The sequence below is a fragment of the Zalophus californianus genome, chromosome 2 (genome assembly GCF_009762305.2).
Source record: "Zalophus californianus isolate mZalCal1 chromosome 2, mZalCal1.pri.v2, whole genome shotgun sequence".
Lineage (NCBI taxonomy): Eukaryota > Metazoa > Chordata > Mammalia > Carnivora > Otariidae > Zalophus > Zalophus californianus.
Window position 1 is genome coordinate 20,385,172 of NC_045596.1, and position 24,154 is coordinate 20,409,325.

Here is a 24,154-nt window from a genome sequence, read left to right on the forward strand (position 1 = left end):
CAGGTAGGCTCATGATAGGGGTTGGTCTAATTACAGCAAAACTCAGGACTTCAGTCTTGTGATTGGTGAAGAGGTGTTTTTTCTCTCTCTGAATGCAGATGCATGTAGATCCAGTTGCTGTTGATAGCTTTCCAGTGACCACGTGGGGAGCCAGACTTAGGATGATGTACACCCTGATGACTCCAGGTTGCTAGATCTAGCCTGACCTGAAGTTGGCCCTACTTCTGGACTTGTAATTTACATGGGCCAATACATTCTAGTTATTACTTCTGCCACTTTAAGTTGGGATTTTTTGTTACCTAATAAATGCAACCATGGTAGGGCAAGAGATTCCAACACCAATTTTCTACATTTATCTCTTTCCAGCAAATTCGGTCAATTTCTTATTTTGTATGTTTCACCTATTTTATGACTTCAAAATAGACCTCTCACAATAACAGCCTCTCACATGGCCTAGATTAGTCACATCCCACATAGTTCCATCTCCCATTCTTGTATACAGTGATTCCCACATCTTTGCTCAGGCTCCGACTTTTCCCTTTCGAACCTGCCATTCCAGGTGCCTGTTGGTCATCACAGATGTGCACACACCTCCACCTGAACATAGTCCTCACTCAACTCCTCTCCTCTGGTCTGCTTTCCCTCCCTTCCCCTTCATACTTCCTCATTACCTCTGCTCTGATCCAGCAACAACCATTTCTCTGTTCCCTGAGTCTGCATACCCAAATATCCCAACCTTAGTCTTGACTATTCCCGTGCTTTCATTCCCTCAGTCTAATCAATAACCAGTTCTTAGTATTCTACTTCAGAAACGTCTGGAATTGTGACTCCCCCACCGCCACCTAACTAGTCTTCCTGCCCATCTTTACACCTCCAGTCATCACCCCTGTCACATGAGTTCAGGTCCTGAATAACCAATGAACCAGTGTGATGCAACCAACAATATGCGCCCCCCTCCCCCCATAAATCTGTTGACAGCTGCCTGGCCATTCCAAAGCCAATCCTATACCATTTCTATCTCCTGCCCTTGCCTCCTTAAAAAGCACCTGGGTATTCTTCCCTTTTCCTCTTGATTCTGTGCCACAGAAGCATAAGTAAACCAATTTGCCAAAGCAATGTTTTCCTTAGAGAACGGGGAAGGCAAAGAAAAGGAGTAAGGCCCAAAATATCCTTTATGGGTCAGTGGGAAAAGAAAAGGCTGGAAACACTGTGTTAGTGGCTACTTTGTCCTATGACTACTTTGGATAATTCACAGTGTCCCCCAGTCCCACCAGTATACCTGTGCTATGGCCACATAAAGTCATCTGCTGTTCCCTGGCCACATGTGGAACTCCACTGCTGTGCTGTTTCCTGGGCTATAATACCTTCTGGGAAATTCTCCTCTGTGAATGCACTACTCTCCTCTGTCTGGTAGTACTGAGTGTATACCCCTATTAACAGTCCTTCTCATGTGTTTATATGAGGGTTCATAATCAGGATAAGTTTCAAGAAAATGGGCATTCAATTTCCGTAAGAATGTTAGGTGGATGGATATTGCCTACCCCATCCCCCCGCCACCCTAGCATCCAGATTATCCATTACTGCCACCCCAGAACATTAAATAATGCCTAAAAATGCATTTTATGAATAATAAAGGCAAGTCCATTCTCACCTTAGAAATGTTGTCTCTGAAACAGCCAACAAAACCAGAAGACAGCCGACAGAATGGGAGAAGATATCTGTGAATGACATATCAGATAAAGGGCTAGTATCCGAGACCTATAAAGAATTTGTCAAACTCAACACTCAAAAAACAAATCAAGAGATGGGCGGAAGACATGAACAGACATTTCTGTGAAGAAGACATCCAAATGGCCAATAGACACATGAAAAAGTTCGCAACATCACTTGGCATCAGAGAAATAGAAAACCACAATGAGATACCACCTCACACCAGTCAGAATGGCTAAAATTAACAAGTCAGGAAATGACAGATGTTGGCGAGGATGCGGAGAAAGGGGTACCCTCCTTTGGTGGGAATGCAAGCTGGTGCAGCCCCCCTGGAAAACAGTATGGAGGTTCCTCAAAAAGTTGAAAATAGAGATAACCTACGACCCAGCAGTTGCACTATTGGGTATTTACCTCAAAGATACAAAGGTAGTGACCCGAAGGGGCATGTGCACCCCAATGTTTATAGCAGCAATGTCCACAGTAGCCAAACTATGGAAAGAGCCTAGACGTCCATTGACAGATGAATGGATAAATAAGAAGTGGTATATATATATACAATGGAATATTACGCAGCAATCAAAAATTGAAATCTTGCCATTTGCGATGACATGGATGGAACTAGAGGGTATTATGCCAAGGGAAATAAGTCAGAGAAGGACAATTATCATATGAGCCCGCTGATATGTGGAATTTGAGAACCAAGGCAGAGGCTCATGGGGGAAGAGAGGGAAAAATGTAATGGGATGAAACCAGAGAGGGAGACAAACCATAAGAGACTCTTAATCTCAGGAAACAAACAGGGTTGCTAGAGTGGAGGGGGATGGGAGGGATGGGGTGGCTGGGTGATGGACACTGGGGAGGGTATGTGCTATGGTGAGCGCTGTGAATTGTGTAAGACTGATGAATCTCAGACCTGTACCCCTGAAACAATAATACAAAAAAATAATAAAAAATGTTGCCTCTGGAAGAATTTGGGGGTCGTGCTAAATTGCAGCAAAGGCAAGGGGAAAAGCCTGTCTCTTGAGAGGGAAGCAGGTTAGGCATCAGGTAAGAACAGTGCCACAAAATAGTGCCTCAAATATTTGCTGCTGAATAAATGAGTCTACCTCTGACACCTACTTCCCAGGGGCTAGATCCAGATAGAGGGCAAGAAGATGGGGCTTGTTAAACTTGGAGATTCTACCACTTTCTCCTTTGAATAAGTGAAAAGTAGATGGTTTTCTACCATAGATTTTAAGTTCAAGATTCACAGGATGATATGGTCACATTCCCTTAACCGGGGTCATAACTTATGTCAACTTTTGAACATGCTAACATTTAAATTTGTCCTGCATAAAGCAGCATCTTATTGTTGGCCAAGCTGAACTGTAAGCCTTTTAGGGCAGAGCCCATGCTCCGTGCATTTGTGTAGCCCAGATTCTTTCTCCTGGTAGAGCCTCAGACAGCTGTAGGATAAATCCTGGATGAGCCCACAGCCCTCATTTATTACGGTGGGGCTACCACCACCAATGAGTTGTTGTGGCTTAATGGGATAATCAAGGTATTTGCCTACTCAGAGGTTTTGGAGCAGGGCCCTCCCACCTTGGCTGCAAACTGGACTCGCCTAGACAGTTAATAAGTACTGGCTCGCATTCCTTATCAATTCTCTTTTAATTGATCTGGGGTGCTGCCTGGGTTAGGGGAGGGGTTTAAAAAAATAAACTCTCCAGGTGATTCTACTGAGCAACTGGGACTGTTAACTACCCCTTTAGAGGCTGTCAAGGGAGGCTCCAGCCGATCACGACCTAGTGTTTGCGTTCCTTTTCTTTTCCTCGAAGTCTCTGAGGCCTCACCCCCAAACCTAGGCCCGCCCAGTGACCCGTTAGCAGCGAATTTCCGGGGAAACGTACGAAGCCAGCGGGCGCGCGTACACACGTGGGACCACGCCTTACCTGCGGGCGGGAGTGCGGCCTCGGGAACGCCCCGCGCGCCCCCTCCCCGCGCGCTTTCTGGTCCTCTCGCGAGGAAGTCCGGGCGCCGGAAGTGCCTGCAGCGCTCGGCGGCGGGGCGGCGCGGCGGCGCGGCGGCGCGGCGGCGGGGGCGCGCGACCCCCGGAGGGAGGGAGAGGCCGCCCGGGCCGCGTAGGCCGCGGAGAAGGGTCTCGCAGGTACCGCCGGGGTCGGAGCGCTCGGGGGAGGGCCGGGGCGGGGCGGCCGCGGGATGCCCCTGCCGGCCTCTGACTGGGGTGTCATTGCAGGGCCGCCCCCATGTTGCGCTTTCCGACCTGTTTTCCGTCCTTCCGGGTGGTGGGAGAGAAGCAGCTGCCGCAGGAGATCATTTTCCTGGTCTGGTCACCCAAGCGGGATCTCATCGCCTTGGCCAACACGGCGGGCGAGGTGAGTGAGCCCGACCCGACAGCAAGCGCGTTGCAGCCTGGCCCAGCCTCAGTTTCCCCTTTTGTGGACTCGCTGGGCCGCCTGTGGACCCCGCCCCCTTCCTTTCCAAGCAGCTGTAAACCTTAGGTGGAAGTAGAAGGGAGCATATACAGAAAGGATCATTTATGTGCCCATTGCCCGTATTTCATGGCGAAAACAACACTTTTCACACAGCATAGTCGCACAGCCCTGCATTCCCCGAGTCTCTTTTAGTCTTTTGTTAAATGGGCTTTTTAAAAGCCCATAATGTGTCACTCATCAACTAGACATAGTAGATCCACAGACCCTGTCCTGAATTTGCTTACGGTTTCGTAACAGAACGAAGATGAGTTACTGTCATACCGGAGCTGTGAATGTGCATGCATGTAGCTGCCACAGAGGATAGGTTAAAAAATCCAGAATCTCTTGTCCAGGTTTCCTACTATGGATCGGATCGCCACCTCCTATTAAAAATACCTTTACATTTAGGAAGGGAGTGATGCTTCCCGGGGTTCCTGACGCAGTGTACCTGAGTGTTGGCACTTGGCGTTTCTAGTTCCTATCACACTAGGCTTCGTCAGGTATACCCACTGCATCTGCCTTTCTCCTGAGAGTCCTGGTTACCAGGCAGCCATTGTGTGAGGAAACCTTCAGCTCTGCATCTTTCCTCCTTTGGCCTTTGGGCAGGTTTCCTGAGAGTTACCTGGCCAGGTGAGAGTTGTGTTGTGTGCAGACTGGCGTGGCCACCAGGTGGTAAGGAATACTTAGCAGCCTGCAAAGCTGCCTCGCTCTTTTGACTAATAGCTTCTCATCAGGCCTTGATGTCTCCTTCCTCAAGGCCCTCCGTGATGTCTTCTGGTCCCTCTCCTTTGCCACTGCGCCTTGGAACTCTTCATGCTGTACAGAGGAGAGCCAGAGCAGCAGGCCAGAAGGGAGAGAATGGGGCATCGGTGCGACTAAATGTGTGGATGTAATAGTGGGCACTTGTTTCCATTTCCTCAGTGAAGAGAGAGAGTGCTGTCCACGAGTGAGGATGGAGAAGAAAATATTGGAAGTTTGAGGGGAAAGGCGGGGTATGAAAAGCTGACAAGGCAGGCGGACTAGGGACACTTACTAAGATTGCTGGTCAGTGTTAAGAGCCATGGAGGTTAGTGGTCTTGTAGTTTGAGGGAATCTAGTGAGCACGGTTGTGTCTCTGCTGTTCTGTTCGACTGCGTGGGTGTAGGCATGGTTGGGTTTCACCAGGGTTGTCGTTTTGCAAATGTGACATAGCAAGAAAGATGCAAAGGAGTTAAAGTTACATGTCAGAGGAGCGATGGTAATGATGATCCTCGGATTAAGTATGGAAGTGGGGGCTTGTGTGAGTGAGGGACAATGAGTAGGTGGAATCAGTGGGTTGTAGGACTTGGTGAGGTTGAAGAATTGAAGTTGGGTATTCGTAGGGATGAACTAGAAGGACAGAGACAGTGATGGAAGGTGGGAGGTTTGAGACATTATGGCAGCACTTGTAACTGTAAAGACAAGATCAAGGGCATGACCCCGGGAGTGATTGAGGTGAATAGAAGATGTGATCATTGGAAGAAAGGTAGTTGGGCACTGAAAAGCCAGGACATCATAGCTCTTGAACTCACCAAAAATGGGGATGAATAGTGTTGGAAAGCATGAGTGAGTCAGACAGGAGTCCAGATCTTCCAGGAATGAGGGGGATGGCCTAGGGGTCTTTAGGGAACTGCAGTTAAGAGGGGTAGTGGGTGGTATGGTGTGATTGCATATGATTCAGAGTTAGAGGATTTTAGAGAAGAAAAGTCATCCAGAAATGGCATCGGGGATCAAGGAAGAAACCACCTTCATCTCCTGGCCCAGTAGAATGGGGAACATGGGATGCAGCACGGCTATCACCTGAGAATCCTGCTGGAAAGTGGTGTCCTTGGGTGAGAAGCACATTTCAGAGAAGAGAAGGAAGATGTGGGCATCTTGATGATACCTGATTGTGAATTTCAGAGGGCACAGAGGAAAGGTTTTGGAAATAAGGAATGGCAGAGACAGGCGCGGAAAAGAGCACTGTGTTTAGGGAATGAAGGATTCCCTGTGGGGGCCAGTGTACCAGGAGTGAAGAGTGCTGTGAGCTAAAGGTGGGAGAGGTGAAGCTGTGAGTGTGGGGACCTAAGAAGGTGTGGGAGGGTCTGCAGGGATGCATGCAGTTCCTTATTTTCAGTGGTTGTGTAGAGGATGGAGTAGGGACAGCCTTATTTCTGAGTCAGAAGGAGCTCTGGGACACATCTTGACCCTAGGAATTTTCCCGTGTGGAAGTGGAAATTTAGAATGGCTAAGTGACTTGCCCGAGACCTATGGCCAGTAAGCAACACAGCTGAAGTTCCATCCCAAGGTGTCCGATTCCAAGTTTGGTGTTATTTGACTATTACAGCTACTTTTCTGTGATTTATGTTCCTTATTTCTTTTTCTGTCATGATCTTTTTGGACAACCTTATTTCTTTCTGAAAGATAAGTCTCTTATTGACATAGAAGATGGGAAAATGTATAGAGTACAGGGTTAAATTAGGTCTTGTTTCACCCGTCGCTTTGAATATACCTTCAGTTCATTCAGACCTTGTTGTCTTCTAATTTCTTCTGATAGCTAAATATTATGCTTAAGATTATTTTTAAAGATTATAGTGAGGATCTAGGTTTATTTCAGTTTCGGAAATGGATTTTTAATTTTTTGCCATTGTATCTCTTTTGTCTTAGGTTTTACTTCATCGACTTGCAAGTTTTCATCGAGTTTGGAGTTTTCCACCAAACGAAAATACAGGAAAGGAAGTGACCTGTCTGGCTTGGAGACCAGATGGCAAACGTAATGATAGGATTCTTTGAAAATACATTATTATTATTATTAACAAAAAGTATTTTGTAAAGAAAGCTTATTTCCTGAAAGAATTTATTGTTCTTATTATATTCTTATATACTAAATATCAGCCTGGGAGCTTTGCTTTTTGGAAGCTTTAAAGTGTTTTCATAGAGTTGAGATTAATTTTACTGTGTTGTTTCTTGGCTGAGATCTCTCTAAAATGAAATTTGACTTCTTGGCAAAGGTAACGGTAAAATAAAATCTGGGGAATGTACAACATACTTAGGCTTTGCTCTTGGCACTGTCTTGTCCTGCACTGATGGCCCACGTTCCGTCTACCATTCACTAGTCCGTCGAGTACCACGGTGGTCTTTTCTCCGCAAGATGTGTGTTAACATTAAACGTGTAGCTCATAAGTATTCTCTTGGCACGAATGCTTGTCCCGCCTGAAAGACTATTGGCTCTGACCCCATTCCTTCCTCTTTCTCCTCCTGCCCTTTATTTTGTAGCTGCTTACGGCTTCCACCTGTTGTTTTTACAATGACAGTCGTGATTTGAGCTGCTGTACACATAGAGTCAATACAGTAAAATGCTATAAATTATACAGCTTAAAGTTCATCTGTTATCATTGGTGCTTTAAGGAAAAAAGACTGAATCATTTTTGTAAAATATGTATTCCTTATTGCTTAATTTTTTTCTGGTAAATATAAATGAGTCTGTAAAAACACCCGGAAAGCCTGTTCAGCTCTCGTTTTATCTTTTAATAAAAAAACAAAGAGTATGTGTAAAATTAGAGGACTTTTATAAGTAACATCATGAGATCTTGCACTATTCATCCAAAAACACCAGAATCTCAAAAATAAATCATGAAAGTCTGTGTGTGTTGACATGTATAGAAGTAGATGAACTTTTTATCATTAAAAAAATATGCCTCGTGTTTTTGGACAGTGAAATAAGGTTTTTGGGGTAATGATTATTTCAAGATTGCTTTAAATTGTTTGAAGAAGAGGAGATGTGGGTTGCCTCACATCTTGCAAAATTGTGTGTCTTGGTATACCGTGAAATGCATAGCCCTCTACTTAGAAATTTTTAATTTGATGTGTTAGGAAGATGTTAGTGACCTGTGTGGAGAAACTGTACTAGGTAATTCAGCCACAGTGAAAGAAACAAGACTCATCAGCGTTTGATGGTCTTGTTTCCCATTCAGGGTTAGGAACAAAAGGGAATATTGAACCTTCTAAGAACTAAGCAGATGGAATCGCTTCTCACCGTTTGGGCACGTTCACAAGACCAGCATATCTTGGTGATAGGATATTATTGTTTGTCTGTTGAGACCTATTCTGTATCTTCTGCTTGGAAGCAGGGCCCCAGTCCAGAGGCTTTGATGTGGAAGATGTGTAAGACATAAGGGCAGTACACGAGAAAGTAGTAGGTCACTCATGAGAGTTTGAGCCTTTGAAAATAAGCTTAGATGACAGCATAACTGCATGTAAAGATAGCTTTCCATTTTTAAAAATATTATTTAAAGGAAGGATTTTTGGGTTAAATAATTTCTATGATGATGATGCATTTAAAATGGTGAAACGGGGCAAGAAGTGAAATAGCCATTTCGTTTTCATCGTCTCTTGTTTCAGTTTTGGCCTTTGCTCTTGCGGACACCAAGAAAATCGTTCTGTGCGATGTAGAGAAACCTGAAAGCTTGCACTCCTTCTCTGTGGAGGCCCCGGTGTCTTGTATGCATTGGATGGAAGTGACGGCAGAAAGCAGGTAGAGGATGGAGTAGGGGGACGACTCCAGCAGCCGCCGTGGGACAGCTGTGCGCCTGCCGGGATTAAAACGCACTCTTGGGAGGATCTGAGTGCTGAGCATGGGCAGGCTGCATTTAACTTTGGGTTTTCGGTTTATATGCCTGAAGGGCTAAGATTTTTCTTTGCTTTTTATTTTTAGTAGTTAATATCAGTGCTTTGTACTTCTTTCTTTTTTTAACTTAAATTTTAGGTAGTTAGTGCAATATTGGTTTCTGGAGTAGAATTCAGTGATTCATCACTTACATACAACACCCAGTGCTCATCACAAGTGCGCTCCTTCATGTACATCACCCATTAACCCATCCCCCACCCACCTCCCTCCATCAGCCCTCAGTTTGTTCTCTGTCACTGAATCTTTATGGCTTGTTTCCCTCTCTCCCTTTTTTCTTTCTCCCCCTTCCCGTGTGTTCATGTTTTCTTTCTTAATTCCACGTTATGAGTGAAATTCTATGGTAGTGATTTGTACTTGCAAGTAATAGAAATTAAAATTACTAATTAGCAAATTGAGGTTCTTTGTTCCTTTTTGCCACCCAATTCTTTCAGAGCTTGGGCGTTTTTTTGCATCTTCAAAATATCCTCAGAGTACAAAAAGTGCTAAGTTGAGCACTCTGGGGTGTTTTGTTTTGTTTGTTTAAAGATTTTATTTATTTGAGAGAGCGAGCATGAGCAGAGGGAGGTGCTGAGGGAGATGGAGAAGCAGACTCCCCGCTGAGCAGGGAGCCCGATGTAGGGATGTGGGGCTCCATCCCGGTACCCTGGGATCATGACCTGAGCTGAAGGCAGATGCTTAACTGACTGAGCCACCCAGGTGCTCCTGAGTGCTTTGTTTTGATGCTGAATGAGTTCTTTCTGTGTCTGTGGTCTTGATAGTTTCCTGGTCTCATGAAAGTAACTCTGCCTAGTCTACATTCAAGTCATATACCAGGTTTGCAGTCAAGATGGCCTAAAGAATAAATGGGTTTATCTAATAGTGAAAATAAAAGTTTTTTTTTTTTTTTTTTTTTAGGAAATGTGATAATTTTCTTACCAATAGTCTTTCCTTCCTTTTTTTTTTTTTTTAAAGATTTTATTTATTTATTTGACAGAGAGAAACACACAGCGAGTCAGGGAACACAAGCAGGGGGAGTGGGAGAGGGAGAAGCAGGCTTCCCGCCGAGCAGGGAGCCCGATGCAGGGCTTGATCCCAGGATCCTGGGATCATGACCTGAGCTAAAGGCAGACGCTTAATGACTGAGCCACCTGGGCGCCCCAGTTTTTCCTTTCTAATAAACTTTTAATTCAATTTCAAATTAACTAAAGGGGGAGTCTATAAAAAATTGAATAATAAGGATCTCACCTGGTGTTTGAAATTCATTATAGATAAAACATTTATCTATAGTTAATGCATCATCAAATAATCCAGGGTTGCAAATGGTCATGTGAATTTATCAACGCTTAGAGGAACAGAGTATACCATGTCATTTCTGTCCCATTCAAGTTACCTGCTAAGTGTATCCCTAACATACTTTCTACTAATAGTTTAGAAGTATAATGTAGAGATTCCAGGATCTCTCAGGACACCAAGTTTGTGTTAAAGTGGGAAAAAAATGCGTGCCAAGTCACCTTTTCACTCATTTATTACCACCCTTATTTTGAGGTAGAATTGAGAAAAGGGAATAAGCAAGACTATTTCAAAATGCGTGGTGTCGTCTTAGATACCTGCTGGATTGTCAAATCCCCAAATGTGTATAAACCATAGAACCCACAGTTAAATAAGATAATTACTGCAGTGTTCTTTAAAACCCATTCTTCCTTGGTACTCATATGTATTTAGATGGTTCTTAGATGAGAGTTAAAAAAATCATAAATTCTTGGGACGCCTGTGTGGCTCAGTCAGTTAAGCATCTGCCTTCAGCTCAGGTCATGATGCTGGGGTCCAGGGATCAAGCCCCATGTCGGGCTTCTTGCTCAGCGAGGAGTCTGTTTTTCCCTTTTCCTCTGCCCCTCCTCCTGCTCATACTCTCTCTCTCTCTCTTGCTTGCTTTCTCTCAAATAAATAGAATCTTAAAAAAAAAAAAAAATCCTGGGCACCTGGGTGGCTCAGTTGGTTAAGCGACTGCCTTCGGCTCAGGTCATGATCCTGGAGTCCCGGGATCGAGTCCCGCATCGGGCTCCCTGCTCGGCAGGGAGTCTGCTTCTCCCTCTGACCCTCTTCCCTCTCGTGCTCTCTCTCTCTCATTCTCTCTCTCTCAAATAAATAAAATCTTTAAAAAAAAAATCCTAAATTCTTAGTATCTAATACTGAGTACATAGAGAAAATTATTTATTAATATTTATTCCTCTAAGTGTGAAGTGGCTGGGTTCCCCCCGCCCCAGAAACAAGGCCCCTTGTAAATGAAGAATTTCCTATTTTTTTGTTTGTTGTTTGTGATTATTACAATGACTGCTTTATAATAGTAAAATATGTGTGGCATCTGTTTACTTGGTAATGTATATAATATGTAAAACTGGGCAGTTTTTTAAAAAAGTACTTTTTAATGGAAAGACAAGTAAAATCTTTGGTGTTTTAGTAGTGCTTCTTCTTGGCTTTTCTTTTCAGTGTTCTAACATCCTTTTATAATGCTGAGGATGAATCAAATCTTCTCTTACCTAAACTACCTACCCTGCCTAAAAAGTAAGTATCAGAGTTTAATTTCATTGGAATCCATCTTTTGCAGATTTCTCTTTCCTTTAACACTGTGATGATTTTCTCATGTGTTTTTAAAAATATATTTCTATCGCTTTTTACACTAGTCTCTGTTTTTCTCTAGTTACAGCAACACCTCAAAAATTTTTAGGTAAGATATGCCTTTTTTGTTTTCAAGTAAAATAATCTTTTATTAGTTGAAAGATGTAGTTGAAAGGTAACCCAATTATTTTTATATTTTAGTGAAGAAAATTCTGATGAAATTATTAAGCTTTTGGGAGACGTCAGGTAAAGTTTGCAAATATCTTAAATAACAAGTCTAATTTCTTAAAGTTGGTGTTTGATATTTGAGACAAGAGTTCAGAGTTTCAAGGGCAGTTCCTTTATGTGTCATGTTATTTCCCTGCTGACAAACACCACTGAACAATATACAGACATTAGTGTCTGTTATTTACTTGTTTGTATTGTGTGGTCTTTGATTGTGTCATGTTCAATAATACTATAATGTACCTTTGTTTATTTTAATAAGTAAAGGAGGTTAGATGTTACTAGAGTTTCTAAAATTAAAATTAAATATTTCAAGTTTTTTAAGCCCTTTTAATACATTTAGCATCAGAGCCGTGAAACAACTAATGGCACTTTCTATTAGATGGAAAAAGGATTGTGTTGTTATTGAGAGTATATAAATACAGTAGTTGTTAAAATACTATAGCCCTATTTTACTATAAACCGATGTTTTTTAGGCTAGAGCAAATTTATGTTCCTTTGAAAAAAGGAAGAAGCCCAGTGTAATTGAATATTGAGTATTGGTGAATTTGTTTGGGGTTTCAGTTTCCCCGCAGGGAAGCCTTAGCATGCAGATTATCTGAGAGCAAGAACAGTTTATATCTTGGTTTAAGAACTCGGTCTTCTCTGATGTCCTCAGCTTGTTACATTCCTTTTAATTAGGCTTAATATTCTTGTCCTCGGAGGAAGCTCTGGATTTATTGAGCTTTATGCGTATGGAATGTTCAAAATTGCTCGAGTCACGGGGGTAAGTTTTCCTTTAAAATTTTCCACATCATTTCTCTTAGAATATACCACCTAGAATATACCAGCTAACTGATTTATGGAAAAAAATTAAAACACGGGTATTTTTCTCAGTTTCAGTTACTGGAGTTATTCATTTTTAAATGTTAAGAGGATAATTTTATTACTAAGATAAAATAGTGGTGATAGGGTATCTATGAAGATCAGGTACTATTAGTGGAATTAGTCAACTTTTTCTTAACAAAAAGATTGACATGATACACTTGATTACGATTCAATGGTTTTCTAGTCTGTAGTCAGGGCTAGAGCTACAGTTTGTGACTGGAATGTGACGAACATCATGAGGAGCGATCTTCTACTTAGGACCAGATCTGTGCTGGTTGCTAAGTCTCGGTCTTCTCCACAGCTTTTCCGTCCTATTCTTGCCATTTCTGAGGAGAAGAGGATGTATTGTAGGCTCTCCAGCCCTTGATTTGGACCCCCGATGGAGGGGTGTGTGTCCATGAGGGGTGTGGACTGGGGGGGACAAACACCTTCCCTCCTGCACATGCGTGGAAGGCGTCAGGCATGTGTGTTTCTGCTTTAGAGAGTTCCATGAGTTTCTGTTGCCTGTATTATAAGCAGGTGCAGACTAGCAATAATACTAAATGGACCAGGGGATTTGACTCTTTTTTACAGATCGTTGGTACTTGTCTTGCATTGTGTTTATCCAGTGATTTGAAATCATTGTCAGTGGTCACAGAGGTTTCTGCTGGCGGTGCTTCGGAGGTCTCATACTTCCAGGTAAGTGTGGAAATCTGGTAGCAGCAGACAGTAAATTCATTTTTTAAAGTTGTTATTAAAACAAAGCAAGGAAAAAAAAAACCACCTTGGAGCTTCTAAATCTCATATATAGAATCTTACTCTAGTGAACACTTTATTATTCCCAAGGCCCAGTATAGTTTTCATAAAAACAGTGTTTTGATAGTTTATTAATGACCATGTTAATTGGTTGCTATACCAGTTTATCTTTGTGCCAAGTATTCTTTTTTTTTAAGATTTATTTATGTATTTGAGAGAGACAGTGTGAGCAGGGGGAGGGGGAGAGGGAGACAGAGTGAGAATCCCAAGCAGATTCTGTGCTGAGTGCAGAGCCTGTCATAGGGCTCCATCTCACCACCCATGAGACCATGAGGGGTTGGACGCTTAACTAAGCCACCTGGGCACTCCTCTATCAGGTGTGTTCTTAGGACTCTGATCCTAAAAATAATAAAAGCTAATATTTATCTGTTGTTTAATATGTGCCAAGTACTGAGTGATTCAGTATAATTCATTTGAATCCTCACAGCAATCTAATAGGTGGGTCCTATTATTATTCCTATTTTATAGATAAGTAGAAACGGCAGAACTTGCTCGGTATCACTCATATGGAAGTGATCCTGGGCAGTGTGGCTCCAGAGTCAGTGCTCTTCACCAACACATTCCCTCTTGTGTAAGATGGTCAGTTAATGTTGGGAAAAAGTGGGGCGCCTGGGTGGCTCAGTCTGTTAAGCATCTGCCTTCGGCTCAGGTCATGATCCCAGGGTCCTGGGATTGAGCCCCGCATCGGGCTCCCTGCTCAGTGGGGAGCCTGCTTCTCCCTCTCCCTCTGCCTGCCTGCCTGTCTGCCTACTGGTGATCTCTCTCTCTCTTTCTGTCAAATAAATAAATAAAATCTTAAAAAAAAAAAGTTGGAAAAAACCTTTTGCACTGTTTATATTGTAGATTGTGGAAACTGTGTGGGCTCCTTACAGTACTTAGAGTGTGGCCTTGCCTTTAGGAAAGTCTTCCTTAGATTTTTTTTTTTTTTAAGGTTTTATTTTTAAGTAATCTCTACACCCAACATAGGGCTCAAACTCACAACCCCAGGATCAAGAGTTGCACTCCACCAGCTGAGCCAGCTAGGCGCCCCTTCTCTAGATTTTCATGCCAAATAACCCAGCCACTTAGCTTAAGGATGCATGAATTCTCAAAAGTAGAACAAAAAGATGCAGGATACACTGTGTATGATGCTTTCCAGTATTCATTGTTGTATTCAGAGCATCGGGGAACCCTCGACTTCCTGATTCCCCAGAATAGTTGGTCATATTTACTTTTCATCTTAAGGTTCTGTGAAAATATTTCTAGGATTACATTTGATGCTGTAATAAAATGATACACTATTTCTTTGAAGTTTGTAATGGATATTTTTTTAAATAACAGCTTTATTAAGATATAATTCTTATACCATTATAATGGATATTTAGCTTGTGTTTATCAGTAGCCTATAGTTCTTTAAAAACTTTTTATGTATATTTGTAATCATTTTTTAAATTTCTCATAATAGTGTTACAAAATAGATTATTTATCTAGCTATGGAGATGGCATTGCTAACCTAGAGAGGTGTGACCTGCGCACACGTAAACATGGCAGATTAGAAAATCCTAAAGTTCTGTTCTTTTAGTCTCGAAAGTACTAGTCTCAAAGGTAGCAGAATTCAGACGTAGTCTTTCTGATACATACTTAGACCTTGACTCTTCTAAATTGTAGGATTTTTTTTTTTTTTTTTTTTTAGCTGGGACTGATTTATCTTTAAAAGAAGTGTGTGTGGTTGTAACTCACTTTATTTTGATTTTACAGCTTGAGACCAATCTGTTGTACTCTTTCTTACCTGAAGTAACTCGGATGGCTAGAAAGTTTACTCACATTTCAGCGCTTTTACAGGTATTTATTTGTAGCTTGTTTTATGTGAATATTTACTCTTAAGTTTCTAACAGTCTATAAATAAAACACTTGCAAATTTTATTCTGTAAAGCTAACTGTGGTATAAAGTGTCTATTCTCATAATCTTATAATGTCCATTAACAAGAAAAAGGAATTTAATTGAAAATCTATTCCCACCAGAAAAGAAAAAAGTAGTTTAAATCTTTTAAAAATAATCCCCTAAGTGAAATAACATTCTGGAATTTGAAAAGGCGTACTGCAAATCAAGCATTATGGGAAACAGCTATCATATCAGTTCACTCTTGTACATAAAAACCCACCCCAAATTAGCCATGGTTCTGTAGGTCAGTGTCTTAGTCAGCCCACAGTTTGGGCTGGGCCAGCTAGAAGGTTCTGTTGATCTGGGCGAGCTTCAGCTCTTCGCAGCCCAGCCTGGTCCTGTGTCAGTGGCCAGCTGGCTGGTCTGAGTGTCTCTTAGCCGCGGTGGCTCCACATGTGCCATCTCCCAGCAGGCTAGCCCAGGCTCGTTCCTGAAGTGGCAGCCACAGCAGGGGTGTCAAGAGTGCAAGGGGGAACGTGCAGAGCCTTTGGAGACCTTGGACTCGGTGTCCCTTCTGCTGTGTGTCGGTCATGGCAAGACTCAAGGCCAGCCCAGATTCAGGGACTAGGGAGATGGAGTCTGCATCTGGATAGAGGAGCTACAAAGAACTGCGGCTGTTCTTTTTCCGTCTGCCACAGCCCCTGACTTACTTGATGTCAAAGATTTCTGCACATCGGTGTCTTTTTAAGGATTCTGTTTGAAAATTGAATAGCTGACTCAACCAGCATTTTGACAGTTCGTGTACATGAAACATACATATAAAAAGCTGGAGGATGTCTGTTTTACCAGATAAAAACTTAATTTCTGAATGTTTGATAGTTAAGTGGTTATCAGGCATTAGCTGTGGTCTTCTCTTTCACAGGGTGAGTTAAAAATGATTGAAAGTAAATTCTGGATTTCTTTGAGATAGTTGGCAGGAAGAAGCATGTATTACTTAGCAAATTGATTTATGTAGTTTCTTTTTTTTTTTTTTAACTATTCTGATAGCTATTTTTTTTTCCCCTTCTTGTTAACAGTATATAAATTTGTCACTAACGTGTATGTGTGAAGCCTGGGAAGAAATACTGATGCAGATGGATTCTCGTCTCACCAAGTTTGTGCAGGTAATGTTTCTGAGGTTTCCCCTGGAAGGAGTGAAAGCGGGTGCGCTGTCCTCATTGACTTTCCTAGCTACCTGACGGATACTGGTTGGGTTTGTAAAAATTGAAGGTCAAGCTTTCAGATGGCTGGGTCTGATCGCACACTGTTTCCCCAGAGAGGAAGGGCCCTCCTCGCATTGGAACAACCTAGGTGAGGATGGGTCTGTGAACTGCAGCAGGTGGGGCGTGGAGAGTCAGGACGGGCGTTGGAAGAGCTGACTGGCTACTCTCCACGAACCGATAGTCAGATAATCAGTTTAAATCAGGATTTGAAGGAAGCAGAAGGAAAAGGAAGGGAGTCATGCTCCTATAGTTTTAATTTTGAATTATACATATGGTTATAATTTCAAAAATATATATCATGATGTTATCCATTTTGTCTAGGAGAAGAGCACAACCACCTCTGTGCAAGATGAATTCATGCACTTGCTGTTATGGGGAAAAGCAAGGTAGTAAACTCATATTAGGTGCTCTTGCTTTTTCTTCTTTTTTACAGTAGTTTTTTATTTTGAAAGGAATTCATATTCATTGTAAAAAAATAGAAAATTCTGGTACATAATAAAAATAGTATCTATTTTTCTAGATTTTCTATGCATTTTTTGTAAATGTAATCATTTTCTGTGTCTATAATACATATATGTATTTCTAAATGTGTAAAAAAATTTGTTTTTTTATGGTCCCGTCAGTCTTTTCCTTTATGGTATCTGCCTTAGCGTTATTCTTAAAAAAGACTTTTCCCATCTTAGGAGTATTCAAAAGATTGTGTTTTCTTCTAGAGTTTTTTTAGAGTTTATGTTTTATTCCATCTACATGTTCCAGATGTGATTTATTTGGTTATATGCTATGGAAGACTAACTTCTTTTTTTCTGAAGGTTTAGATAATTGCCCAGCATAATTTATTGAGTATTACACTTTCTCCTTATGGATCTGAAATGCCATTTTAGCATTCAGTACATCTTAAATATACTTCAGTCTGTTTCTGGACTTGACTTTTCCTGTTTTCTGTCCCTTTGTGACTACAACAAAGTTTTAATTTTTGTTGGGCTATTTCTTTTTATTTTGCTTAAAAATGTTGTTTTTACTTTTATAAGTTTTAAGTGCTGCATTCGCATTTTGAATAGAGAAGACTAAAAATACTTTCTTTTTCATTGCAGTGCTGAACTTCAGACCCTCTTAATGAACCAGTTAACAGTAAAGGTGCAGCTAAAATATCTCTGTCTTTAAATGGCTTATGTGCACATTCTTGATTTTTTTTTTAGAGCAGCACACAATATCTTACTTATATGCTAAACATATTTTTTTCTCTTACTTAGGGCTTAAAGAAGCTTGGCCAGTCTATAGAGTCATCATATTCTAGTATACAGAAATTGGTTATAAGTCATTTACAGAGGTATGAAGGTGATGTTGAATCTTTGGTATTGTGTCTACATGTACTTAGTGTCAGTGTTTCTTCATCAGCTGGCATTCTCTTTTTTTTTGAGACTTTTCTAGCTAAAATTGTTGCATTGGCACTTGAGGGGAATCTTGGAGTGCCCAAGATATAAAGAGTCAGTAATGGTAAATCTTGAAATAATTTTCAAACATCTGTTCACCGGGTTAGGCTCTCTGTCTGGGCTTTTTTCCCCAGCCAGACAACCATGAGGTATATTTTGAAAAGGCATATACCTTTTTTTGTTTGTTGTTTGTTTGTTTGTTTGTTTTTTAAAGATTTTATTTATTTATTTGAGAGAGAATGAGAGCACGAGAGGGAAGAGGGTCAGAGGGAGAAGCAGACCCCCTGCTGAGCAGGGAGCCCGATGTGGGACTCGATCCCGGGACTCCAGGATCATGACCTGAGCCGAAGGCAGTCGCTTAACCAACTGAGCCACCCAGGCGCCCCTTTTTGTTTGTTTTTTAAGATTTTATTTATTTGTCAGAGAGAGCGCACAAGTAGGGGAGCGGCAGGGAGAGGGAAAAGCAGGCTCCCTGCTGAGCAAGGAGCCCAATGCGGGACTCGATCTCAGGACCCTGGGATCATGATCTGAGCTGAAGGCAGATGCTTAACCAGCTGAGCCACTCGGGCATCCCCATATACCCTTTTTTGAGCAGAGAAATGATATTTATCATTTTACAATGTACAAAGCATGTTAGTGTGTTTTTGCATTTAACACTTTGGCAAGGTATTGATTATGATTATCCTCCTTTTACACAAGAAGAAACTGAAACCCATACTGGCCTGAAGTTACTGTCACTGCCAAACTCTGTCTCTGATCTATAGGTCTCATGCTATTTCTATCCACAGCTCCCTCAGTGAAGCAGTTTGCATGTGGCTGCTCAGAGTTTGACTTAAATTTTGATAAATCCCTTTATGCTGAGTTCCCTAGCCCTTACTGCATCACCTCAGCCTTGGGTCACTGCAGTGCCCTTTGGCCTGGTTTCTAATCCACAAATATATATGTGCCCCTCAAATGTATTCCCCACAGCAGATCTGATCATGTTACTCTTACTTAAAAACTTCCAGGGCCTTCCTCTTGCTCTCAGGACCAAGACCTTTGCATGGCCTTTAACACACCTGCCTCTCTGCTTCATGCACACTGGTGGGCTTACCAGACTTGACATTTTTTTCTTCCTACTCAGGGCTTTTGTGCATCTGTCTGGCCTTCTGGAACACTCCCACCTTGCTCTTCACTTGAACCCTTTAACTCAAATCTCACTTGCTCTGAGAGGCCTTCCCCAGTTCCCCGGATTAGGTCAGGTTATTCCATTACACCTGCACTCGTGTGCATTTTCTTCTAGGCATTTATGATAGTTGGAATGATATACTGTCTGATGTGGTTATGAGTGTTCCCCCCCGCCCCATGAGACTGTTAGTGCCGTAAGGATCCTTTCGCTTTGTTCACTATTGTGTCCGCAGTATGTAGCACAGTGCTGACTTAAAGCTAGAGCTTAATACATGTTTGTTGAATGTTAAATACATAGCTTTTGGGTAAATAAGATGACCATATGACTGTCTTCAAAGTGCCAGGGCTAACTGTAGAACATAATGTGATCTTGTAAGATTAAATCTTACGGTCATGTATTTCTCTCATTTGTCCAGATGGCCAAATGGTTCTGTTACAGCTTTTAGAGAAAATTTTGAGAAATGATCATTTCTCATAGAAAGAAAATTAAAGTTATTCTCATTTTTTTATTTCTGAAAATTTGGAAATATTCAGGCGAGGTAGTAGCTGTCTGCCACCTTGATGATGGTAATAATAACTTATTTCTGCTCTGTTTTGATAGTGGCTCCGAGTCTTTATTATACCATTTGAGTGAACTGAAAGGAATGGCTTCATGGAAGCAAAAATATGAACCTCTTGGACTAGATGCTGCAGGAATTGAAGGTAGTAATTTAATTTTTCAATAGAATACATTAAACACACTTTACTTACTAGAAAAATGATATTTATTTATTTCTCTTTAGATGCTATTACTGCTGTGGGTTCTTTCATACTCAAGGCAAATGAACTTCTTCAGTAAGTACTGGGGATATCTGGAATCATTGACCTGAGAATATTTTATTCTCATAAACAAGAACCCAGCAAATTGTCATGATTTTCTTAAAATGGGTTTTATACGCTTTTATCAAAGTTATTGCCTTTACGTGATTAAAACAAGCCAATAACACAGCCATCTTATCAGTTAAAGCAGTATTATACTCTCCCCCGCCCCCCACCCTCACTCCAGTCCCCTCTCCAGGAGGAGTCCTTTTAACTCCTGTAACTGTTTCTGTTTTTAGTTCTTCTGCAGCTTACCTCCATACTTCTGAGTTGTATAACTGTACTGCATTTCTTTTATTTATCCAGTTTCAGAAATTCTTCTTCTGTGTTTGTTTTTCCTAGACTTTGTTTTCTTCTTTCTGCCTTTATCACATCCTTAGATTCTCCCCCTCTCTGCAGGGCAGGATCACGCCCTGGGGCCCCCTCAGTCCCTGATGGCTCCTCTGGCCTCCCCCCCCACCCCCACCCCGGCAGCCCTCAGGCAGGCACTTGGGTGCTTTCTCTTAGGTCCGGACTTCATGATCTCCTTTGCTTCATGCTTCCTTTAATCACTTTGTTGGGAAACATCCTCCAGTAACTTACTCAGGAAGTAGCTATGAGACAATAAACTGTGTGTCTTTTCTCCTACCTTCACACTTGATTGATGGTGTCCAGTGGGTATAGGATGATGAAGGGGAAATCATTTTCTCAGAGAACTTTGAAAGTATTGCCATCAAAGCATACGATGGTATGCTGGCCTTTTTGTGACTGATGGAAGGTCTGGTGCTTCTGATTCTCATCCCTCTGTAGGGGTTTTTTTTTTGTTTCTCATCTCTCAAAGCTTCATTTTTTATCCTTGATATGTTGAAATTTCACAGTAGTGTTTTTAGATATGGGTCTTTTCATTGTGCTGATAATAAGAAAATACCATTTGAACCTGAATTCTGTTATTATTTTGGTAATCTCCTTTTCTCTTTCTCTTTTTTTTTTTTTTAAGATTTTTATTTATTTGAGAGAGAGAGAGCATGAGAGGAGAGAGGGTCAGAAGGAGAAGCAGACTCCCCGCTGAGCAGGGAGCCCGATGTGGGACTCGATCCCACGACCCTGGGATCATGACCTGAGCCGAAGGCAAGTCACCTAACCACTGAGCCACCCAGGCGCCCCTTTTTTTTTTTGAAATTAGATTTTTGTTCTAGAGACTTGGTTGGTCAGATATTAGGCGGTGAACTGATCTGTGTCTTCTGTTTTTCCTCACATATTTCTCATATCTGTGTCTTTTCTGTTTCCTGAGAAATTTTCTTGACTTATTTACCCAACATTGTCATTCATCTTAGACATTTATTGAGTACTTAACTATATTTTAAACCTTATTCTAGATGCTGAGGATATAGCAGTGAACAAAACTGCTAAAATCCTTATGGATCTTATATTTTAATGTGGTGAGATAGACAATAAAGAAATGAATGAATAAAATATATAGCAAGGCAGATAGTGTAAGTAGTGGTGAGAAAAACCAAGCAGGGAAGCGGGACCTAAGGGATGCGATTGCTTATAGGGCAGGCCTCACTGAGATGGTGATGTTGGAAGAAGTGAGTCATTGATATTTGGTAAAAGAGACAGCAAGTATGAAGGCACTGAGTTTGGAGCATGCCTTGAGAGCCACTGTAGCTGAAGTGAATTGAGCAACAGAGTGTGAGAGAGAGAGGATGAGTTGAGAGAGGAGGATGGGCCATGTTGTATAGAGTCTGTAGGCAGTTGGAAGGACTTTGGCTTTTACTCTGGATATAAGAAGCGGCAGTTAAGGTCATGGAGTGAAAGGATATGACTTAGGTTTTTAAAAGATCCTTTTGTTATTTGCTTAGTTTTGAGAATAAATTAAAAGAGGGCAACGACAGAAGCCAAGAGAGAAATGGTGGTTAGAATCCAAAGAGGTCAGTATCTGGGTATGTTTTCAAAGTAGAAATAATAGGATTTGCTGAATGATTGTGTGTGGATGGTAAAATATAGGAGTCATGGGTAATTATGAGTTTAGGTCCTGAGCACCTGGAAGAGTAGGATTGACATTTACTGAAATGGAGAAGGCTTGGGAGAGAATATATAAACTGTATATGTGTATTTTATGTTCCTCAATATGGGTTTATCTGGTATTTTTATGATTAGATTCAGGTTATACATCCCTGGCCAGAATACTACATAACTGGAGGAGTGTCCTTCTCAAGGTGTCACATCCAGAGGTTGTGTCTGCCCTTTCTTAGTGGTGTGAATTTTGATGACCTGGTCAGTGTGTCAGCCATATTAAATTTGAAATGTCGGTTAGATAATCTCATGGAACTGTCCAAGACATTGTTGATCATGTGAGACTAGTATTCAAGGGAGGGGTCCAGGCTGGAGATGTCAGTTTGGGAGCCATCAACACTTTGGTGTTATTTTGGGCCATGAGACTGGATGAGGTAGTAGTGAGTGTGCTTAGAGAAGAGGACAGATCTAAAGACTTCAGCGATGGACATTTCAACGTTTAGAAATGGGGCTGATGGGGAACTAGCAGAGGAAACTAGAGAGGCAGACCAGGAGAGTGGGTGTCCTGTAGGCCAAGCGATGGAAGCATTGTAAGAAGGAATGAGGGATCGGTTGTCAGATGCTGCTAAGTCAAGTAAGATGAAGACCAAGAATAGAACAGAAATTCAGAGTATTACTAGAATTGATTATTGGTGACCTTGATTGGAGCCATGTCATGGAGTCGTGGAGCTGTTGGGATACAGAATGAGAGCAGATGCAAAGAAACAGCAGATGTCGTCTCTTGAGGAGTTTTGTTGTAGTTGAAAACAGTTGTTGGGTTTTTTTAATCTTCTTACAATGGGAGCAGTTAGAGCATATTTATATCTGATGGGGTGTTCTGGAAGGGGAGCGATTGATGGTGGGCGGAGGAGAGGATTGCTGGAGTAAAAGTACGGGAGGGGATGGCCATGTGGTGCATTGTGGAATGGGCTGGAAAGATCGTGTGTCCACAATTGCGGGAGAGAAGGCTGCGGAAACGGTCACAGACGCTAGTATCCGGGCCCATGGGGGCTTGGGGCAGGTTCACTTCCAACTGTTCTTACCATCTTAATGAGATGAGGCAATGTTCTGTCAGCTGGAGGTAAGGTTGGGGAGGTGGTTTAAGAGTAAAGGAAAAGCTGTGAGCCGGTTGTCTCGGGCAGTGGGAGAAAGAACGGGAGAAATAGGCGGATGCTGCTGGTGCTAAGGGCCACTTGGGAGCCCTTGTGAGAGTAGAAGTGACCCCGGTCAGCGTGGCTGTTGGCTTTTCTCCAGCTGGGGTCAGCCAGCTGCGCCGGGGCACAGAGCAGGTGAGCACTTAGATTTGCTAGGCTTCATGACCAAAGTGAAGCCAGAGTGAGGGAATTAAAGCGAGGGCATGATTCAAATGAACCTGGAATTTGAGCTGGTTTGGGGGGGAAGTGGGGACACGGTGTGAGTGGGAGACAGGGAGGAGAGGTGGGGAACCAGTGGGCAGTAGTCTTGGGGAGACGAAAGCTGAGGTGCTGGAGGGAGGTCCCTGGGAAGAGAGGTGGTTGTTGGTGAGTGGCATGCTTGACATTGAGAGTCAGAGAGGGGGTGCCCTGGTGGCTCGGTTGGTTAAGCATCTGCCTTCAGCTCAGGTCATGATCCCGGGGTCCTGGGATCGAGCCCCACATCGGGCTCCCTGCTCGGCAGGAAGCCTGCTCTCCCTCTCCCACTCCCCCTGCTTGTGTTCCCTCTTTCGCTGTGTCTCTCTCTGTCAAATAAATAAATAAAATCTTTAAAAAAAAAAACCAAAAAAACCAAAAGTCAGAGGGTTCACGTTGGCAGTGCTGGGGTCTAAGCTGTCAGCTTTGGAATCAGTAGTCAGGTGAGGTGGAGGACGTGACCGTTACCGGAACCTTTGCATTGAATTCTTTATCGCAGCAGCCCTAGTCTTTCAGTTTCCAAATGTGTTTTCTTACTTCTTTAATCATTTCTCAGAGCTGTGCTCTTGCTTTGTAGATGACATCTTCTCAAATCTCTGAGGACATTAATTAGATATTTTTAAAAGCCTGCTGTTCCCTGAATGATCTCCCATTCCTGGGTCACTTTTCTGTCTGTCTTGGTGTCTTGTTTCAAGCTCTCTTCTGGTACCTGCTGCTCCGGTGTTTACTCATGTTTATTCATGAGGCGATTTGAAGTTGCTTGGAATCTGTGCGGACAGGGGCAGCAGAAAGCCGGCTTCGGTG

General features: G+C 42.2%; 1 protein-coding gene and 1 long non-coding RNA gene across 4 annotated transcripts in view; one reads left to right on the top strand and one right to left on the bottom strand.

Moving 5' to 3' along the window:
• The window catches only part of LOC113925741, a 31,204-nt gene extending 27,624 nt beyond the window's left edge, over positions 1-3,580 (bottom strand). The window contains exons 1-2 of the long non-coding RNA XR_003521039.1: positions 3,454-3,580; positions 1,652-1,718 (exon numbers count right to left, since the gene is read on the bottom strand). This is a non-coding gene — a long non-coding RNA (uncharacterized LOC113925741). The remainder of the gene's footprint in view (positions 1-1,651; positions 1,719-3,453) is intronic.
• A 152-nt stretch (positions 3,581-3,732) lies between these two features.
• ANAPC4 (anaphase promoting complex subunit 4) overlaps positions 3,733-24,154 on the top strand; it is a 36,774-nt gene continuing 16,352 nt past the window's right edge. For 2 of the 3 annotated variants that reach the window (XM_027598836.1, XM_027598837.1), the window contains exons 1-16: positions 3,733-3,856; positions 3,947-4,085; positions 6,849-6,954; positions 8,583-8,715; positions 11,335-11,409; positions 11,546-11,572; positions 11,665-11,709; positions 12,370-12,454; positions 13,129-13,233; positions 15,088-15,171; positions 16,288-16,374; positions 16,795-16,859; positions 17,565-17,607; positions 17,724-17,800; positions 19,672-19,772; positions 19,853-19,904. In XM_027598836.1, the coding sequence (XP_027454637.1) occupies positions 3,957-4,085; positions 6,849-6,954; positions 8,583-8,715; positions 11,335-11,409; positions 11,546-11,572; positions 11,665-11,709; positions 12,370-12,454; positions 13,129-13,233; positions 15,088-15,171; positions 16,288-16,374; positions 16,795-16,859; positions 17,565-17,607; positions 17,724-17,800; positions 19,672-19,772; positions 19,853-19,904 (1,214 nt within the window). In that variant the 5' untranslated portion in view covers positions 3,733-3,856; positions 3,947-3,956. Of the gene's footprint in view, positions 3,857-3,946; positions 4,086-6,848; positions 6,955-8,582; positions 8,716-11,334; positions 11,410-11,545; positions 11,573-11,664; positions 11,710-12,369; positions 12,455-13,128; positions 13,234-15,087; positions 15,172-16,287; positions 16,375-16,794; positions 16,860-17,564; positions 17,608-17,723; positions 17,801-19,671; positions 19,773-19,852; positions 19,905-24,154 lie in introns of those variants that run through there. The other variant, XM_027598838.1, reaches the window with a different exon arrangement.